General features: G+C 37.7%; 1 protein-coding gene across 1 annotated transcript; it reads left to right on the plus strand.

Annotated features, from left to right (window-relative positions):
- The first annotated feature begins 116 nt into the window (after window positions 1-116).
- Window positions 117-13,133, plus strand: LOC117817580 (poly(A) polymerase beta-like). The gene is made up of 20 exons (XM_034690334.1): window positions 117-145; window positions 1,215-1,271; window positions 1,532-1,598; window positions 1,717-1,798; window positions 1,932-2,041; window positions 2,150-2,203; window positions 2,391-2,502; window positions 2,649-2,738; window positions 3,533-3,671; window positions 3,914-3,986; window positions 4,111-4,231; window positions 4,390-4,474; window positions 5,832-5,885; window positions 6,091-6,210; window positions 6,410-6,510; window positions 6,603-6,838; window positions 8,049-8,258; window positions 9,432-9,641; window positions 9,785-9,876; window positions 11,596-13,133. Exons 1-20 carry the CDS (start codon window positions 117-119, stop codon window positions 11,606-11,608), a joined length of 2,055 nt encoding a protein of 684 aa, XP_034546225.1. The 3' UTR covers window positions 11,609-13,133.
- The last annotated feature ends 1,851 nt before the right edge of the window (window positions 13,134-14,984 follow it).

The following is a 14,984-nucleotide window of genomic DNA, read 5'->3' on the forward strand; positions in this document are numbered from 1 at the left end:
GGTGCTTGCTTTTTTCAGTCTTTTCAATCCACCAATTAGTTGTAGTTGTTTAAAAGCAAATCTCAACCATATTGTGAGGAAACTGTTTCATTTTCATCTCACATTGGAAGCCCACAATGGGATTTCAGCCCCAAACCAACAGACTGTAAGGCAGCAGCTCAGTGTCCACAACACCTCAGAGCTGCCTGGCAGTGATTGCCTTTTTCGTTCCCTTCATTCCATCAATTTGTTGTAGTTGTTTAAAAGCACAGCTCATGCACCCTGTGTGTAAACTGTTTCTTTTCCATCTTACATTCCATACTAACAACTTCTTAAAACCACCGAAGAAGAAGTAGCACAATTAACCCTTTAAAAAAAACCCTTTATTTTATTATTATTATTATTATTTTTATTTTTATTTTTATTTCTTCTAACTTTGTTATTTAATAATTCTTTCCTTCTAGACCAGGGCTATTCAATTAAATATTTGGTCGGGACGGTTTTTCAGATTAAGGACATGAGCTGGGCCGGACATTTTTAGCAGTGAGCAAAGTTAACCATTTAAAAGAAAAACAAATAGATAAGATAACAAACACACTGGATGTTTATTAACGTATTGCCCCACCCTAAAGGGCTAAAACACAATAAAAGAGGCGCACTTGTCAGTGTTAGTAAAAGAAGCCGGACCAAAGTCACAATCACTTGGCAGCTGCTTTCGGGCCGCTCGACGGTTGCATTCGGGCCGCATGTGGCCCGCAGGCCCTAATTGAATAGGGCTGAATAGAACATCTTAGTCCAAGGCTACCACAGTACAACAAAATGCATTTTCTTGTCATGAGCCAGTCAAAAATCATTTTACATTTCTGTCATTTTTTCGAGTTTACTCTGCAAGTATCCTAATCCACCTGGTGTATAGAAACAGTGAATATGGCTTCTTTAAGTTTATGGGGGTGCATTTGTGACAGGGTTGATAGAAAATAACTCCTACTGACAACAGATTATAAATGTTTTTTACTTGCTTTTGTTTTTTCTTCGTACACATTATGGTGATTTGCAAACTGGAAGCAGAATGATCAGGATACTAAACCCAAATGAACCTTGCAACAGTCGAAGTGTGGTTTCCAAAACTATGGACTAATGGTTATTAATTCATTGAACAAAAATCGCATACAGACAGCATATTTTTAGCCTAGCATAAAACCGCCTTTTATACTAGGTTAAAACGCGCATCACAGACACCTTTTCTATCCCACTGTCACTGGACATTATGACGGCACAAAAAAGCAGCACAGGTAGGACACATCTTTATTCAATGTCAGTTTCGATATCATTAAAAAATACAGCTTGGTGGGGCAGAGACTTTAAATGTTTAAGCATGAAAAGGTTTTGACTGAGTGTACATGCTTTTGGGTCATTGCCCTGGTTGGTTATCACATCAAAAAAGGAGAACAACTTGGATAAATCAATGCATTTTTGTTGACCAAAATTGTAAAGACATGTTTAGTGTGAAATATGAAAATGTTAGAAATTTCTCTGTGTGTTTTATTTGCAGAGAAAATGTTGTCAAGAGTCTGGAGTCTCTCTATAAGAAGTGGCTCACAGAGACCTGTGAACGTATGGTGAGAAAACTTTTTCCTCAAGTATTGTCATTTCAAAAGTCACTCCTTATGTGATGCTGAGAACCTCTTGCTGCATAGATTATGTGTTTTATTTATATGTATATATTTGTAATTTTAGAATTTACCTGAAGTGGTGACAGCAAAGGTTGGAGGCAAAATCTTCCCATTTGGCTCCTACCATCTGGGAGCTTACTCAAAAGGTATGTAAAGGTTTATTAACTCAGATAAAGACCTAAAAAGGAATCATGAAAGACAATGGAGAGGATAGTAACACTGACACACATTAACTAGCAAAGAAACCTGCACTCATATGAGTTTGTGCTGCTCTGACAGGTGCTGATATCGACATCCTGTGTGTCGGACCTGGATTTCTGGAGAGGAAGGACTTCTTCAGGTCCTTTTCTGAGAAGCTGAAAGCTCAAAAAGAGGTCAAAGGCTTAATGGTATGCCATATTGGTGATTGTGTATAAATATGTGTGTACAGTGTGTACAAATCAAGCAGTTTTCTTCTATATTGCAACAAGTGACTGATATAATTCTTGTTTCTTTAGGTCATTGAAGATGCGTTCGTCCCAGTCATCAAATTCTCTTATGATGGGATTGAGGTAAATAAGCTTAAAAGACAAGGACGAATAGATTAATGAATGACTGAAAGCTTTATTGCACCTTGAGGAATTTGCTTTGCACCAAGAGAATAGAAACATAGAAATAACTAAACTTTCTGCTGTATACGTTACTTATAATGTTTGTATGAGTTTTAATCATTGTGTTTGTGCTCCTGTTGTTGTTTAGATTGATCTGGTTTTTGCTCTAGTAGCACAGAAAAGCATCACTGAAAGTATTAACCTCATGGATGACAACATTCTGACAGGCATGGATAAACAAAGTGTCAGGAGTCTCAATGGTAAGCATCATACTGTATTTAGCTTAGGTATAAATACTTGACAGATGCATATCTGCGACTTAAGTATGCCATTTTATGTGTTGTAGTTAACCCTTTTTGCTGGGGGGCTGTCTTAATAAAACTGTTTCTCGATCTTAATTTTGTAGGTTTCAGAGTCACAGAGGAGATCCTCAGAAGTGTGCCAAATGTTTTTAACTTCCGGCTGACACTGAGAGCCATCAAGCTTTGGGCCAAACGTGAGTAACACTACAAGTGTGGTTAAGCTTAGTTCTAAATAGTCTACTTAGACAAAAGATACACGTAAACACAAAAGATGCCCAATGTGTTGGCCTTTGTTGTTAACAGGAATACATTTTCTTGACTGCATATCAAATGACTTTAATATTTGCCATCTACGCACTATATGTACAACCTGAAATGTCATGTGTCTCAATTTTTATGTATGAAGTTACAACAGTTACATTATACTATGCACCAAGAACTCACACAATTACCTAAACAATGAACGAAGCACATATTCTAACTCTGTTTACACAACACAGTACTTTTCAATGGATATTTATTACATCAGTTAAACAATAAAACTGTCATTGGTGAAAAACCCATCAATCTTGATTCAATATTCATGATAGGTTAGTGTTTTTTTTTAATAAAGAAAAGAGACAGTGTTTACAAAGGGACTGACCCCAGACAGCTATTTATTTTTCTTTACACTGGCCTGTATTCGAGTGACTCATTTTGCCTCCGATATTTTGTTCGACTTGTTTCTATTTGTTTCCACGCAACCACAGCTCGTTTGCCATAACACGAAGTACAATAAATAATAATTCACAGGTTTACTCAGTGGCACAGGTAGACATAGATGAATTAATCAACTAGATATCTTACTTTACCCAAATTTAACATCTGATTGGTTTAGAGAAACAGTTAAACAAAAAAAAGGACTCTCAAACTAGGCAAGAAAGTTTACATTGGTGTCATTTGAACTAAGGGTCTTAAACCTAGTTTTCATCCACCTTTTTCTCTTCAGGACGAGGTATATACTCCAACATGATGGGGTTCCTGGGTGGTGTCTCATGGGCCATGATGGTTGCCAGAGTCTGCCAGTTATACCCAAATGCCACAGCATCCACCCTGGTGAACCAATTTTTCAAGATGTACGAGATGTGGTGAGTTGATCTGTTTGTATTGTCCCCTTTAAGAGGAAAAAATAATCATGAAGAGATGCACTAAAAGACACTAAGCAGTTAGATCTGTTCCAGTCTGGGTAAATTAGATATCATAGATAGCATCTGGTTTTAAATAGAAACAGGGAGATGTTTGAAATGTTTCTATGACTATATATAAATATTTAATTTAAAAACAATCTGTGACATTTTTGACGATCTGGAAATCTTGTATTGTCTGTCAGGGAGTGGCCATTCCCAATTGTTTTGAAGAAAACGGTGGACTGCGGTCTCAAGTTCCCTGTTTGGAATCCCAGGGTAAGTCTCCGGCAGGATTTTTATCAGCATTTTCAGCTGCAAATACAAATACAAATACAAATCATGTCAGTCATGTCCATGAATGCTAAAATACTGAAAATGTTGTGTTCATCTGCATTCCCAGATTAATCTCGGCGACCGCTCACACCTGATGCCTGTGATCACCCCTGCATACCCACAGCAGAACTCTACCTGCAATGTGTCTCGCTCCTCCTTAGCTGTTATAACAGAGGAGATCAAGAGAGGTACGTAGTTACTCAGCTGATTGTCTCCCCTGTTTCAAAATCACCTGATCACAAATTCAAACTTCCACAAATCTTCGATTAAGGATTTAGTTGCCATGTGACAAATTCATAACTTCTCAGCAGTCAGGCTTTAACAACTTTCTCCTCCTCATTCACAGGATATGAAATCACTGAATATATCCGGCAGAAACAAGAAAGCTGGTCCAAACTATTTGAAGCTTCAGACTTTTTGGAGCAGTACAAGTATGTATTCTGGAGTTTAGAGAAGAATATGTGTGTTTACATGGACTAAATACCCTCAGATATATACTACTTCCTTAAATGTGGACACTAGCCTTTATTTTGTAAATCTTTATCACTTTGATGATCTGAAATAGACATCTCTTTACTGTAGAACTTGATAACTTTTTTAAATTACACAATTAAAGCTATGTTTTTTATTTAACATTGTATAGTAGAAGATCTGTATGTTCTTGGCTGTAAAAAGCAAATCCTGTAAAAGTGTTGCGATTCCTTTATTGTGGTACCCTGTTTTGTGTCGTGCTCAAAACAAATGATTTTATGCAGATGATGTACTATAAATGCATTACTCTGTATTATGTAGTCTTGAATGAAGTTGTTTTTACACATTGTGTTATTTCGTGTATGAATTTGGTATGGAAGGTAATTTTATTATTAGCTTTAGAGAGACTTGTGGCCTTTTCCCCCAAAACACTAACTTAGAATGGTTTTGGTTATAATAATTGGTCGTGTTTTTTTCCTAACATGAACTAGTGGATGTTTCTTCCTGGTGTGTATTTGATGTGTTAAAATGTTTTTTGCTATTTGCTCTTATCATTACTTGTATTTGTTTTTTTATTGTGATTGACTTTAATTTGAAAATGAATGTGGACTGTTTGTCTCTGCATGGATTCACACATTATTTAACATCAGACCTAAGTTCCACCCAATGTTACAGTTAAATAACATCTGTTTTATGGATTTGAACACCACACGTTGCTGTTTTTAATTGAGAATATAGCCTTAAGCATGTTCAAGTGATCTAAGAAAATGATGGTTAAAGATCTGAAAATGAGTTAAAGCTTTTCATGTATGCTGTCTGACAAAACTCTGTTGTTCCTGGAACTATTTAAAGTATCTGTGTTATCTTATGCACACGTTATATTGTGATTTTTTTAATAAACCTCATATGAATGCATTTTTTGATCACTTTTACTTGTTTAGACTTACCATAGACTTTTCTCTTTTTTCCGCCTCAGATAAGAAATCTCTTTAGCTATCAGGAGGTCTGAATAGGCAGTTTATTTTAGTACAGCTAATTATGCAGTTGTCAGAATAAGGAGTATGTGACATAGTGTGCAGTTGTTTACAGCTTCAGATGGTGAAGTCGACAGGTTTTGTCTTGAAAATGGTGTTCATAGTGGTTGTGGTAAAGAAAAGTGTCCATCTTTGTTCAGTTATGTTACTCTGCTGCAGCCTGGTCTGCTTCAAATATTGATCATGACTTCCCTCAACAATTGATAGAAATGTAAGTATCGTTACTATAGTACAATTCTAGCCTTGTGTTATATTGTTGTTGTTCTGTCTCTTATTTCTAAAGGCATTACATTAAGGTGGAACTAACCTCAACAACAAAAGAGCAGCATCGAGACGGGTGAGTATTCGGCACAGAACATGAGAAGCCAAGTTAGAGAGAAACTAGAACAAATGCAGACATTTTTGTAGACAATCCCACATCTTCGGGCAAGAGCACTTCTTATTCATGCCCGTGGTTCTCTTTGAGGGAGTTTTAATATTTTATCTCCAGCTTCTGTTGTGCTTTTGTCTTCCTGAGCATTATGTTTTGTTCGCTTCATCAGGGTCTGCCTGTTTGAGTCTAAAATCAGACACCTGGTAGGAACTCTGGAGAGAAACCCGCTTATTTCCCGGGCCCATGTTAACCTGCAGTCCTACCCTGGACCACAAGATGGTTATGGAAAGTAAGAACATGATTTGATGGTTAAACTATGTCAGGGCACTCTTAAGAATAAGCCCCTGAGTGATCAATACTAATATCTCATATGCTACTCTTTCTAGATTTTATTCCTATGTTGTGTTTTGACTCTCAGATTGCACTAAGATATTAACAATAGTAAAGTGAGCTTCACTTGTCAACTGATTTGTTTATATCTGTTTCAGAAGCAACACAGTGTGGCTGATCGGACTTGTCTTCAATATGGATCATTTTAAATACCAAAGAGTCGATCTGTTCACTGAGCTCCAGCCCCTCTTAAATCATGGTACATTTTTGTATTATCTTTCAAATATTCAGAAGAAAAGGAACCATATTGTGAGATCTTATTAATAAGCTTCTTTATTTGTGTTTCTGCAGTCAAGAGCCTGGAACGAGGTTATAAGAAGTCCGATGAGGGGGCGACCTTAACAGCCAAATATATACTGAGGGAAAACAGCACCTGGAAGCAACCTAATAGGAGCCAAATGGTGTCATATCCAGTCAGGCTCACACACCGCCAAATTTCTAATGCAGCACCTCTGATACACCCGGCCATAAAAAGAAAAGATTTAACTCAATCTTGGATGCCAGCCAAGAAGATAAGAGCTGACAAGGTATACCATCTAGCTTTACTTATGAGAAAATGTAATTTTCAAGAAATGTGTTCATGTTTTTGGAGAAATACTCTTATTTGCATGTTTGCAGGCTTAAATGAGATGGATACAGACATAGTGGTCAAGTCTGAAACAATAGGTAGCTTATCTCATTTCCCAAATACTAACTAGGTGTAGGGAGGTGTCGGCACTCTGAATGCTAAGCAACCTGACAAAACTCCATGAAGTGTGTTGATAAAAATAGGTGTGCACAAAACCAACACTTTACATCTGCAAAGACAAAAAAATATACCTTTGTTTTTTATGGGATAAACATTTTGAATGGATTACCTGTGAATAGTTTGGCTAGCTGTTTCTGTGCTCTAAGTTCCAATGCTATAAGTTAACCAGCCACTGGAGTTCAGATGTTCTGTGCAATATAGTAACGGATATTCTCAATACTTACTTGGTGTACAGTTTTTAAGTTATGGTATTTTGTCAGTTATGTGCTCGCAACCTCACAGTGACAACTAGACTCGGGGAGTTACAGTGCCACACAAATATTTTTACAGCTCTGTTTTAGGGATTAAAACATATGAAGGGATTTCCTTTAGATAGAGTTAGGCTGGCTGTTTGCCCAAAGTCTTTCCGACAAGATAAGCTAACCCGCTGGTGGCAGTAGCTTTAGATCTTCTATATAATCATTAAAATGGTGTCAGTCTTCAATAAATTTGAGGCTAAAAATGTGAAGTTATGTTATTTTGGTACACTGTGTGTGTTGGGCTATTTACTGGCCAGTAGCAAACACTTCCTTGAGTACTCTCTAAACGATTAGCAACCACACTGTGACGACAAAACTCCTGGAAGTTTTATTATTAGAACAAATCATTTATTTGTCACACAAACAACACAACTTCTGCTCAACATTTTTAAACCCTTTGTTTTTGTATGAAATTAAAAAAACAGACAGGGTTATCTTTTGAGTTCTGCAAGCTGTTTCCTTGCTAGTAAAGCTAAACCGAGCTATCCAGCTGCTGGAAGTAGCCTTAGATGTACTGTACTGTCACAAGAGGGGTATCAGTCTCCTCATTTTATTTACGGTAGCCTATAACACTTGGAATTCTTTAATGTGCCCAGAATGTGCAGTAAGCTGTAAATCAATAAGAATGGCACCAACAAGGCCCCTTGTTAAATTTGTCACTAAAACTCAACATTTTCTTGTTCACTACAGGAATTGCATTCCATGACAAGCAGCTCAGGTGCTTCACCCTCCCTGACACAGCAGGGCACAAAAAGACCTCTCTGTCTTCAACCATTAATGTCATGCAAAAAGTTCAGAGCTGATATGGAGACAACTCAAGACCCCAGCACTTCTCAAAGCATCAAGAGACCTCGCGCTACTGAGCCTGAGACACCGAACAAAAAACCCAGACATAACCTGGTATGCTAAACTGTCTTGCTAAATTGATCTTTAAGTTTATGCTCAATTAACCTTTTCAGTTTGTACTGGATGACATGAGTCATAAGATCCACTTATTGCATACAATAGGTAGCTTATCTTATTTCACAAATACTAACTAGGTGTAGGGAGGTGTCGACACTCTGAATGCTAAGCAACCTGACAAAACTCCATGAAGTGTGTTGATGAAAAATAGGTGTGCACAAAACCAACACTTTACATCTGCAAAGACAAAAAAATATACCTTTGTTTTTTATGGGATAAACAATTTGAATGGATTACCTGTGAATAGTTTGGCTAGCTGTTTCTGTGCTCTAAGTTCCAATGCTATAAATTAACCAGCCACTGGAGTTCAGATGTTCTGTGCAATATAGTAATGGATATTCTCAATACTTACTTGGTGTACAGTTTTTAAGTTATGGTATTTTGTCAGTTATGTGCTCGCAACCTCACAGTGACAACTAGACTCAGGGAGTTACAGTGCCACACAAATATTTGTACAGCTCTGTTTTATGGATTAAAACATATGAAGGGATTTCCTTTAGATAGAGTTAGGCTGGCTGTTTGCCCAAAGTCTCTCTGCAAAGCTAAGCTAACCCGCTGGTGGCAGTAGCTTTAGATCTTCTATATAATCATTCAAATTGTGTCAGTCTTCAATAAATTTGAGGCTAAAAATGTGAAGTTATGTTATTGTGGTACACTGTGTGTGTTGGGCTATTTACTGGCCAGTAGCAAACACTTCCTTGAGTACTCTCTAAACGATTAGCAACCTCACTGTGACGACAAAACTCCTGGAAGTTTTATTATAAGATAAAATCATTTATTTGTCACACAAACAACACAACTTCTGCTCAACATTTTTACACCCTTTGTTTTTGTATGAAATTAAAAAACAGACAGGGTTATCTTTTGAGTTCTGCAAGCTGTTTCCTTGCTAGTAAAGCTAAACTGAGCTATCCAGCTGCTAGAAGTAGCCTTAGATGTACTGTACTGTCACTAGAGGGGTATCAGTCTCCTCTTTTTATTTACGGTAGCCTATAACACTTGGAATTCTTTAACATGTCCAGAATGTGCAGTAAACTGTAAATCAATAAGAATGGCACCAACACGGCCCCCATTTGTCACTAAAACTCAACATTTTCTTGTTTACTACAGGAATTGCATTCCATGACAAGCAGCTCAGGTGCTTCACCATCCCTGACACAGCAGGGCACCAAGAGACCTCTCTGTCTGCAACCATTAATGTCATGCCAAAAGTTCAGAGCTGATATGGAGACAACTCAAGACCCTAGCACTTCTCAAAGCATCAAGAAACCTTGCGCTAATGAGCCTGAGACACCGAACAAAAAACCCAGAGATAACCTGGTATGCTAAACTGTCTTGCTAAATTGATCTTTAAGTTTATGCTCAATTAACCTTTTCAGTTTATACTGGGTGAAATGAGTCATAAGATCCACTTATTGCATAAAAAGTGCTTATAACAAGATATTTCTGTTTGTCCTTCTCAGACTGGGCCCGAAAAAGAGCTACCAGACCTGCGACAAAGTCTTTCCAAGCCTGCTATGGCTGAAAAGCTCCTCATCAGATTGAAACTGTTCCGGTAAGGCATCTGCTTACTAATACTTTCCACTTGCTGCACACATTGCTCCTCTTTTCTAGCATCTATTGTGCCCGATCTGCGAGTCACTGTCACATACAGTATTCATAGTTAGATTCAAGGACGATAGAGCTGCATGAGTTTATATTTTTCAGCCACTAGAAGGCAGTGAAGCCTTTCTGCTGGCCTCTTTCTCAGCTCAGGGATGGAATGAAGTACTCAGACCGACTCAGACCCACCGACTCAGACTCACTGTTCACAGAGAAGTCAATTAGTGACAGCAAAACCTGATTCAGATTAGCGTGAACTCTCACTTATCTTTCTATAGACTGTCTGCAAGAGGAAGAAAATAAGGGTTTTTAATGTTTGGAGTGGACCTTCATGCATTGTTTTAAAGACCACATGACGGTAGTCGTAAGGTGCTGATAAATAATATTTTTTTCTTCTAGGATTGTCTATTATGGGCTTTTAAAACAGTGTGCTTTATTTTCTTGTTTGATCACTTTCCTCGAAGTGCTGTACCCAGAAGATAATTTTTTTTCCGACTGACCTGTGTGAGCTCGTCACCGAGTGGCACTTTTAAGTCATCTACAGTCTTTGGTTAATCGTAATTAGGGAAATGAAGAAACAAACATCACTCATTATCAATCCGTAATTGTTTTTAGGCCAATTTTGGATGAAGAGGATAATAGCAAGTGTGCTCAAGATTTCAGAACAGCGGAAAAATCACACTCGATCTATTACCATGAAACACAAACTGCACAGCAGACAGCTGGAAAGAACTGGTGCAACAAAGGGTGTTGTCTCTGGCTTTACATCATACAGTCCTCCATAGCTTATATACATAATGACAACATCCTCAGCGGTAGATTCATATTTTCAAAGGGTTTAAGTAAATGTTCACTCTTTTTTCAGCGTTTTTCTTCGTTTCTGACATTCAGTAATCCCATGATGCAGTTTATTGGCCAGGACTCAACAATTAATTACATGAAATGGGCACCAGACTTTTTAAACGCACCTGAGCCATCAGAGTTTTCTCATCAAGTGATAATGTGAAATGCTTTCTGAGTGCTAGAGGGAGGACAGCAATTACTGAGTTTGGTTGACCACTGTCTGACCTTTGATTTGGCCCCCCTGTTTTAAATTCACTTTTAAACCTGCTATAAAAAATCCCTTTTTCAGAAGTTTGTCACACTGTATGGATTATGGATCTTTAACTATATTTGTTGTAATGGTTCAAATTATTTTAAACAGACAGAGTCCTTTGAAAAGGTTGAGATTTGTTTCAGGGACACACCATAGTCTTGCTTCTACTCTCTTCTCTCGTTTTGTGTGTGTGTGTGTGTGTGTGTGTGTGTGTGTGTGTGTGTGTGTGAGCGTCAGTTGTCCTCGCAGGAATTTGGCATTTAGCAGGAGTAAAAAAGCTTAGAGTTGTTTTGTCTGCTCTTAAATTTAATTATCTGATAGTGTTTAAAGCTATAAATACATGAGACTGTAACATTTTTGAAGCTGGTTTTAACAAGGAACACTTTAAAAACCTGGTACACAGTCATTACCAACTTTTAAAGTCTGTTTTTTTTATTTTTTTTATTTTATGGTACATGTCAAAATTTGGACATAATTTTTATTGGTACCCATGGGTGTTATTCCAGGGGAGGGGGATTTATACACCAGTCCATTCACCTCTAAGTCTCACATCCATATTTGTCTTTTCTATTACAGTGATAACTTCTGATGGAGCTCCTGACCAGGAGGGGGAATCTTCACCAGCTGATGCTGATGGCGCTGCCTTGTTGCAGCGACATATTTTCCTTATTATCTTGACTACGTGGATTCATCATGGATTTTGTGAGCGCTTTGCTTATGAACATCGTTGCTCTGGGGACTGTCATGAACTTTCAAACAAACGAACAAACAAGCCATCAGCCCCACAGACTCCAATATAGTCGTGACTTTCTCATTCAATGCAGCAACTCAGCTGCTGGGACTGTACCCGACGGCATCCCCCGGGAGATCTGTAAACGCGGAGTTGTTGGGCAGTCAGCGGTACGAGGGGGAAAGCGTGACCGGAGAGGAGGAGACCGACAGCGGCTACTCAGCCCTGAATGCTGCCGGTGGAAAACAGCAGTGTTGTACTGTTTTGTTTGTGTCACCGCTGACTGAAAGACAAATTGCCCTCCGGGGATGATAAAGAAAACCTTGAACCTTGAACCTTGAACCTTGAACCTTGAACCTTGAACCTTGAACCTTGAACCTTGAGTGAGGAAGCGTGGATGGAAAGGAGGAGTGATTGCGCCGCCTGCCACATCCGCATTGGTGCAAGACTGTCGTAGTTAGGAAATCTCTCTGCAGCCCTGACATTGAACTTTTATCTATTTCCCTTTGCCCCTTCTATCTGCCACGGGAAATTCCGCAAATATTTATGACGGTGGTATAAATTCAACCTAGAGCCAACATGGTCAATGCAACATCCACAATTGTTAAACTTGTGCATAGTTTGCAGAGCATTTCCCCTGATGCCCCTCACTTTATACTGGGTGATTTTAATTCTTTTAATCTTAATAGGACCCTTTCTCATTTCTACCAGTGTAGTGGCAGATCTTTTAATTCAGTTTGAAATGTCACTTGGTTAGTTGGAGTAATCTTTTCTGACGCGTGTCCACCGTCATTTATAAAATAAAAATAATCAATTTACTCACAGGTCCGTAGTTCAATCTCAGTTTATTCCATGAGAGTTTTTCCATTTTCTTCCACTGAAAACTACTCAAACACAGGCTCAAAATAGGTCACGGTCAAGAAACATTACTTGTGATGCTCCAACTAACCCAAAACAAAATAATGTAATTACACACACCTGTGCCTCCTGCCTTATATATTTACTGGCCCCACCCATAAACAAATTCCCACTTAAACTAAAATGGCTTCTACAACCAGTATGTAAAATGCCCAACAAGGTATGGAAAAGTGCTGGACATGTGCTGTTGGGTTTTTAAACAAGCTGTAGGACCTTACCTTGGTCTCATGCACAGGAAGAATGATGTCATCCATGGGGGTTAAGTTATATGGATACGTACTTGAATTGATTTGTGAACTTGTGTTTGTTGTTGTGTGTATTGCTTGTATGTATAGGATGTGTGGACTGCTGTTGCAACAAAAATTGCCCCTTGGGGACAATGAAGATTTCTAATCTAATCTAAAAAAAACGTCTTATGTCTTGTCTTTTTGTGATTGCAAAAATAAAAATGCAAATGTTGCAAATATTCTGCCGTATTGTCGCATTATTATCTCTTGTGGTTCACTTGAAATAAGATCATTCTGCTGTTTAAATAAAGCTTCAAAAATACAATTCATTATACTGCAGACTTTGATGAAAGGGTTAACCACATTTACATTTTGGTAAAACCACATTATGTGCAAATACAGAGATTAAAAACGTTTTTAATATCAGCGTTATTCAGTCATCACAAACATATAATTAAGAACCTAATGAGACTTCATAAAGCTTAAAAACACTATTAAAAGAGAAATGCTGACAACAGCTGATCAAGGTAAATAAATGCTTCTGATTCCTAATCTTGTAAGTAAACTTGATTAGTCCCTTACCTGCAGTCTCACTGGACTTGTACAAGTCTCAGTCTTGCAAAGAAGCACTTCTTACTGTACGTCGTTTCTATGTGGCAGCAAAATGCTCCCTAAACAGTGTTTTTGCCAAGCCTGCGAAGCATTCGGGGAGATGTAGGAAAAAATGGCTGACCTGGGCGCCAATCTGTCATCGTTGACCAGAGTGAAGAAGACACACAAAAAAGTGAGATATAAAAAATAAAACACAGGACTTAGAAAGAGAAAGACAAAGACTGACAAATCAGAAGTCAAGAGAAGGCACCGTGAGGAGCTTGTTACTGATTTTTATGAAAGTGTCATTCTTATGCTGATGCCACTTGATACATATATTGGTACAGTGGCGCACACATCATAGCATCTGGACTGTGTCAGGTAAGGTTAAACTGGTACATTTGGTGACCTGTTTTACACTAACTAATGGTAATAAATCAAAGTTTGGTCATTGTTAGTTACAGTCAATAATTTTACGTCACTAAATCAATACATTACCTTGTCACGCTGCATCCTGCAAAAAGTCCAAAGTATCAAAAAGAAGATCTGTATTCATTCATTTGCTTCAACAACAAATGCATGATTTAGCAAGATCCACATCTTTACAACAGTGGGTGCTGGTGCTCATGGGAAATGCAGTCTTCATACTGAATAACTGATACAGATTTTGTTCATAGAAGTCACCAGATTCAACAAAACATGAACACTCCTCACAATGCCTTTATTCTGCATTGAACTTAGATACTAGCTCAAGATTCTGGGTAATAAAATGTCAGGGATTCCTGGAAATTAAAACTACTAAAAAAATAAATAAAGGAAAATTGTTTGAAGAATTGAGAATTTCTTGTATGACCTCTGAGACATTTTCAGGTTTTTTTTCTGGAATAAGTGTTTATGTTATGCTGTGCATGAGATCATAAATGAAAAGAAATGAGGTTGCAACATCTTGATGGAGGTACAGATATGAAATAATAGGAGTGAATCATATTGCTGTTGCATAGCTAATAATATTATGGCATCAAAAACATCTACTGGTCTTATCTACAACACTTCTTCAGGCATCTTTTGCAGTGTCTAAAATGAAGAACCTTGCATTTGTTCACCTTCTATAAAGCTCTGTTCAAATATGTTTTTTCAAAGAATGGTAGTTATATACATTATTATATGTATAGTTAAGATCACTAAGATTAGTAATAGAGTAATACAGGTTTCAACCTAATATCAACCAGTTTTTAATTGGCTAAAATACAGTTGACAACATCAACATGTCAGAAATTGTCCATTTAAGGAGTGAAAAGAAGGGTTGAAGTGATTATTGTGAAGCCATTTCTCAAAAGTAATATTTAAACAGTATTTAAAATCCTGTCTGTGGAAAGTCATAATTTCAATGTTGACTATGAGCCACTGTATTGCTCTCATTAAAGGGAGTTGGTTATAAAATAGACTGAAATTAACACTGATGCCTCTTTCTGAACTACAAAGGCAAACACAACCATCAG

This window comes from Notolabrus celidotus, chromosome 8 (assembly GCF_009762535.1).
Source record: "Notolabrus celidotus isolate fNotCel1 chromosome 8, fNotCel1.pri, whole genome shotgun sequence".
Classification (NCBI taxonomy): Eukaryota; Metazoa; Chordata; class Actinopteri; order Labriformes; family Labridae; genus Notolabrus; species Notolabrus celidotus.

Excerpts from the sequence above, each read along its gene's own strand:
- LOC117817580 (XM_034690334.1), top strand. The coding sequence starts at position 117 with ATGGGATTTCAGCCCCAAACCAACAGACT. Across the intron at positions 1,799-1,931 it reads TCTGGGAGCTTACTCAAAAG|GTGCTGATATCGACATCCTG; the intron begins GTATGTAAAGGT and ends CTGCTCTGACAG. Across the intron at positions 3,672-3,913 it reads TTCAAGATGTACGAGATGTG|GGAGTGGCCATTCCCAATTG; the intron begins GTGAGTTGATCT and ends ATTGTCTGTCAG.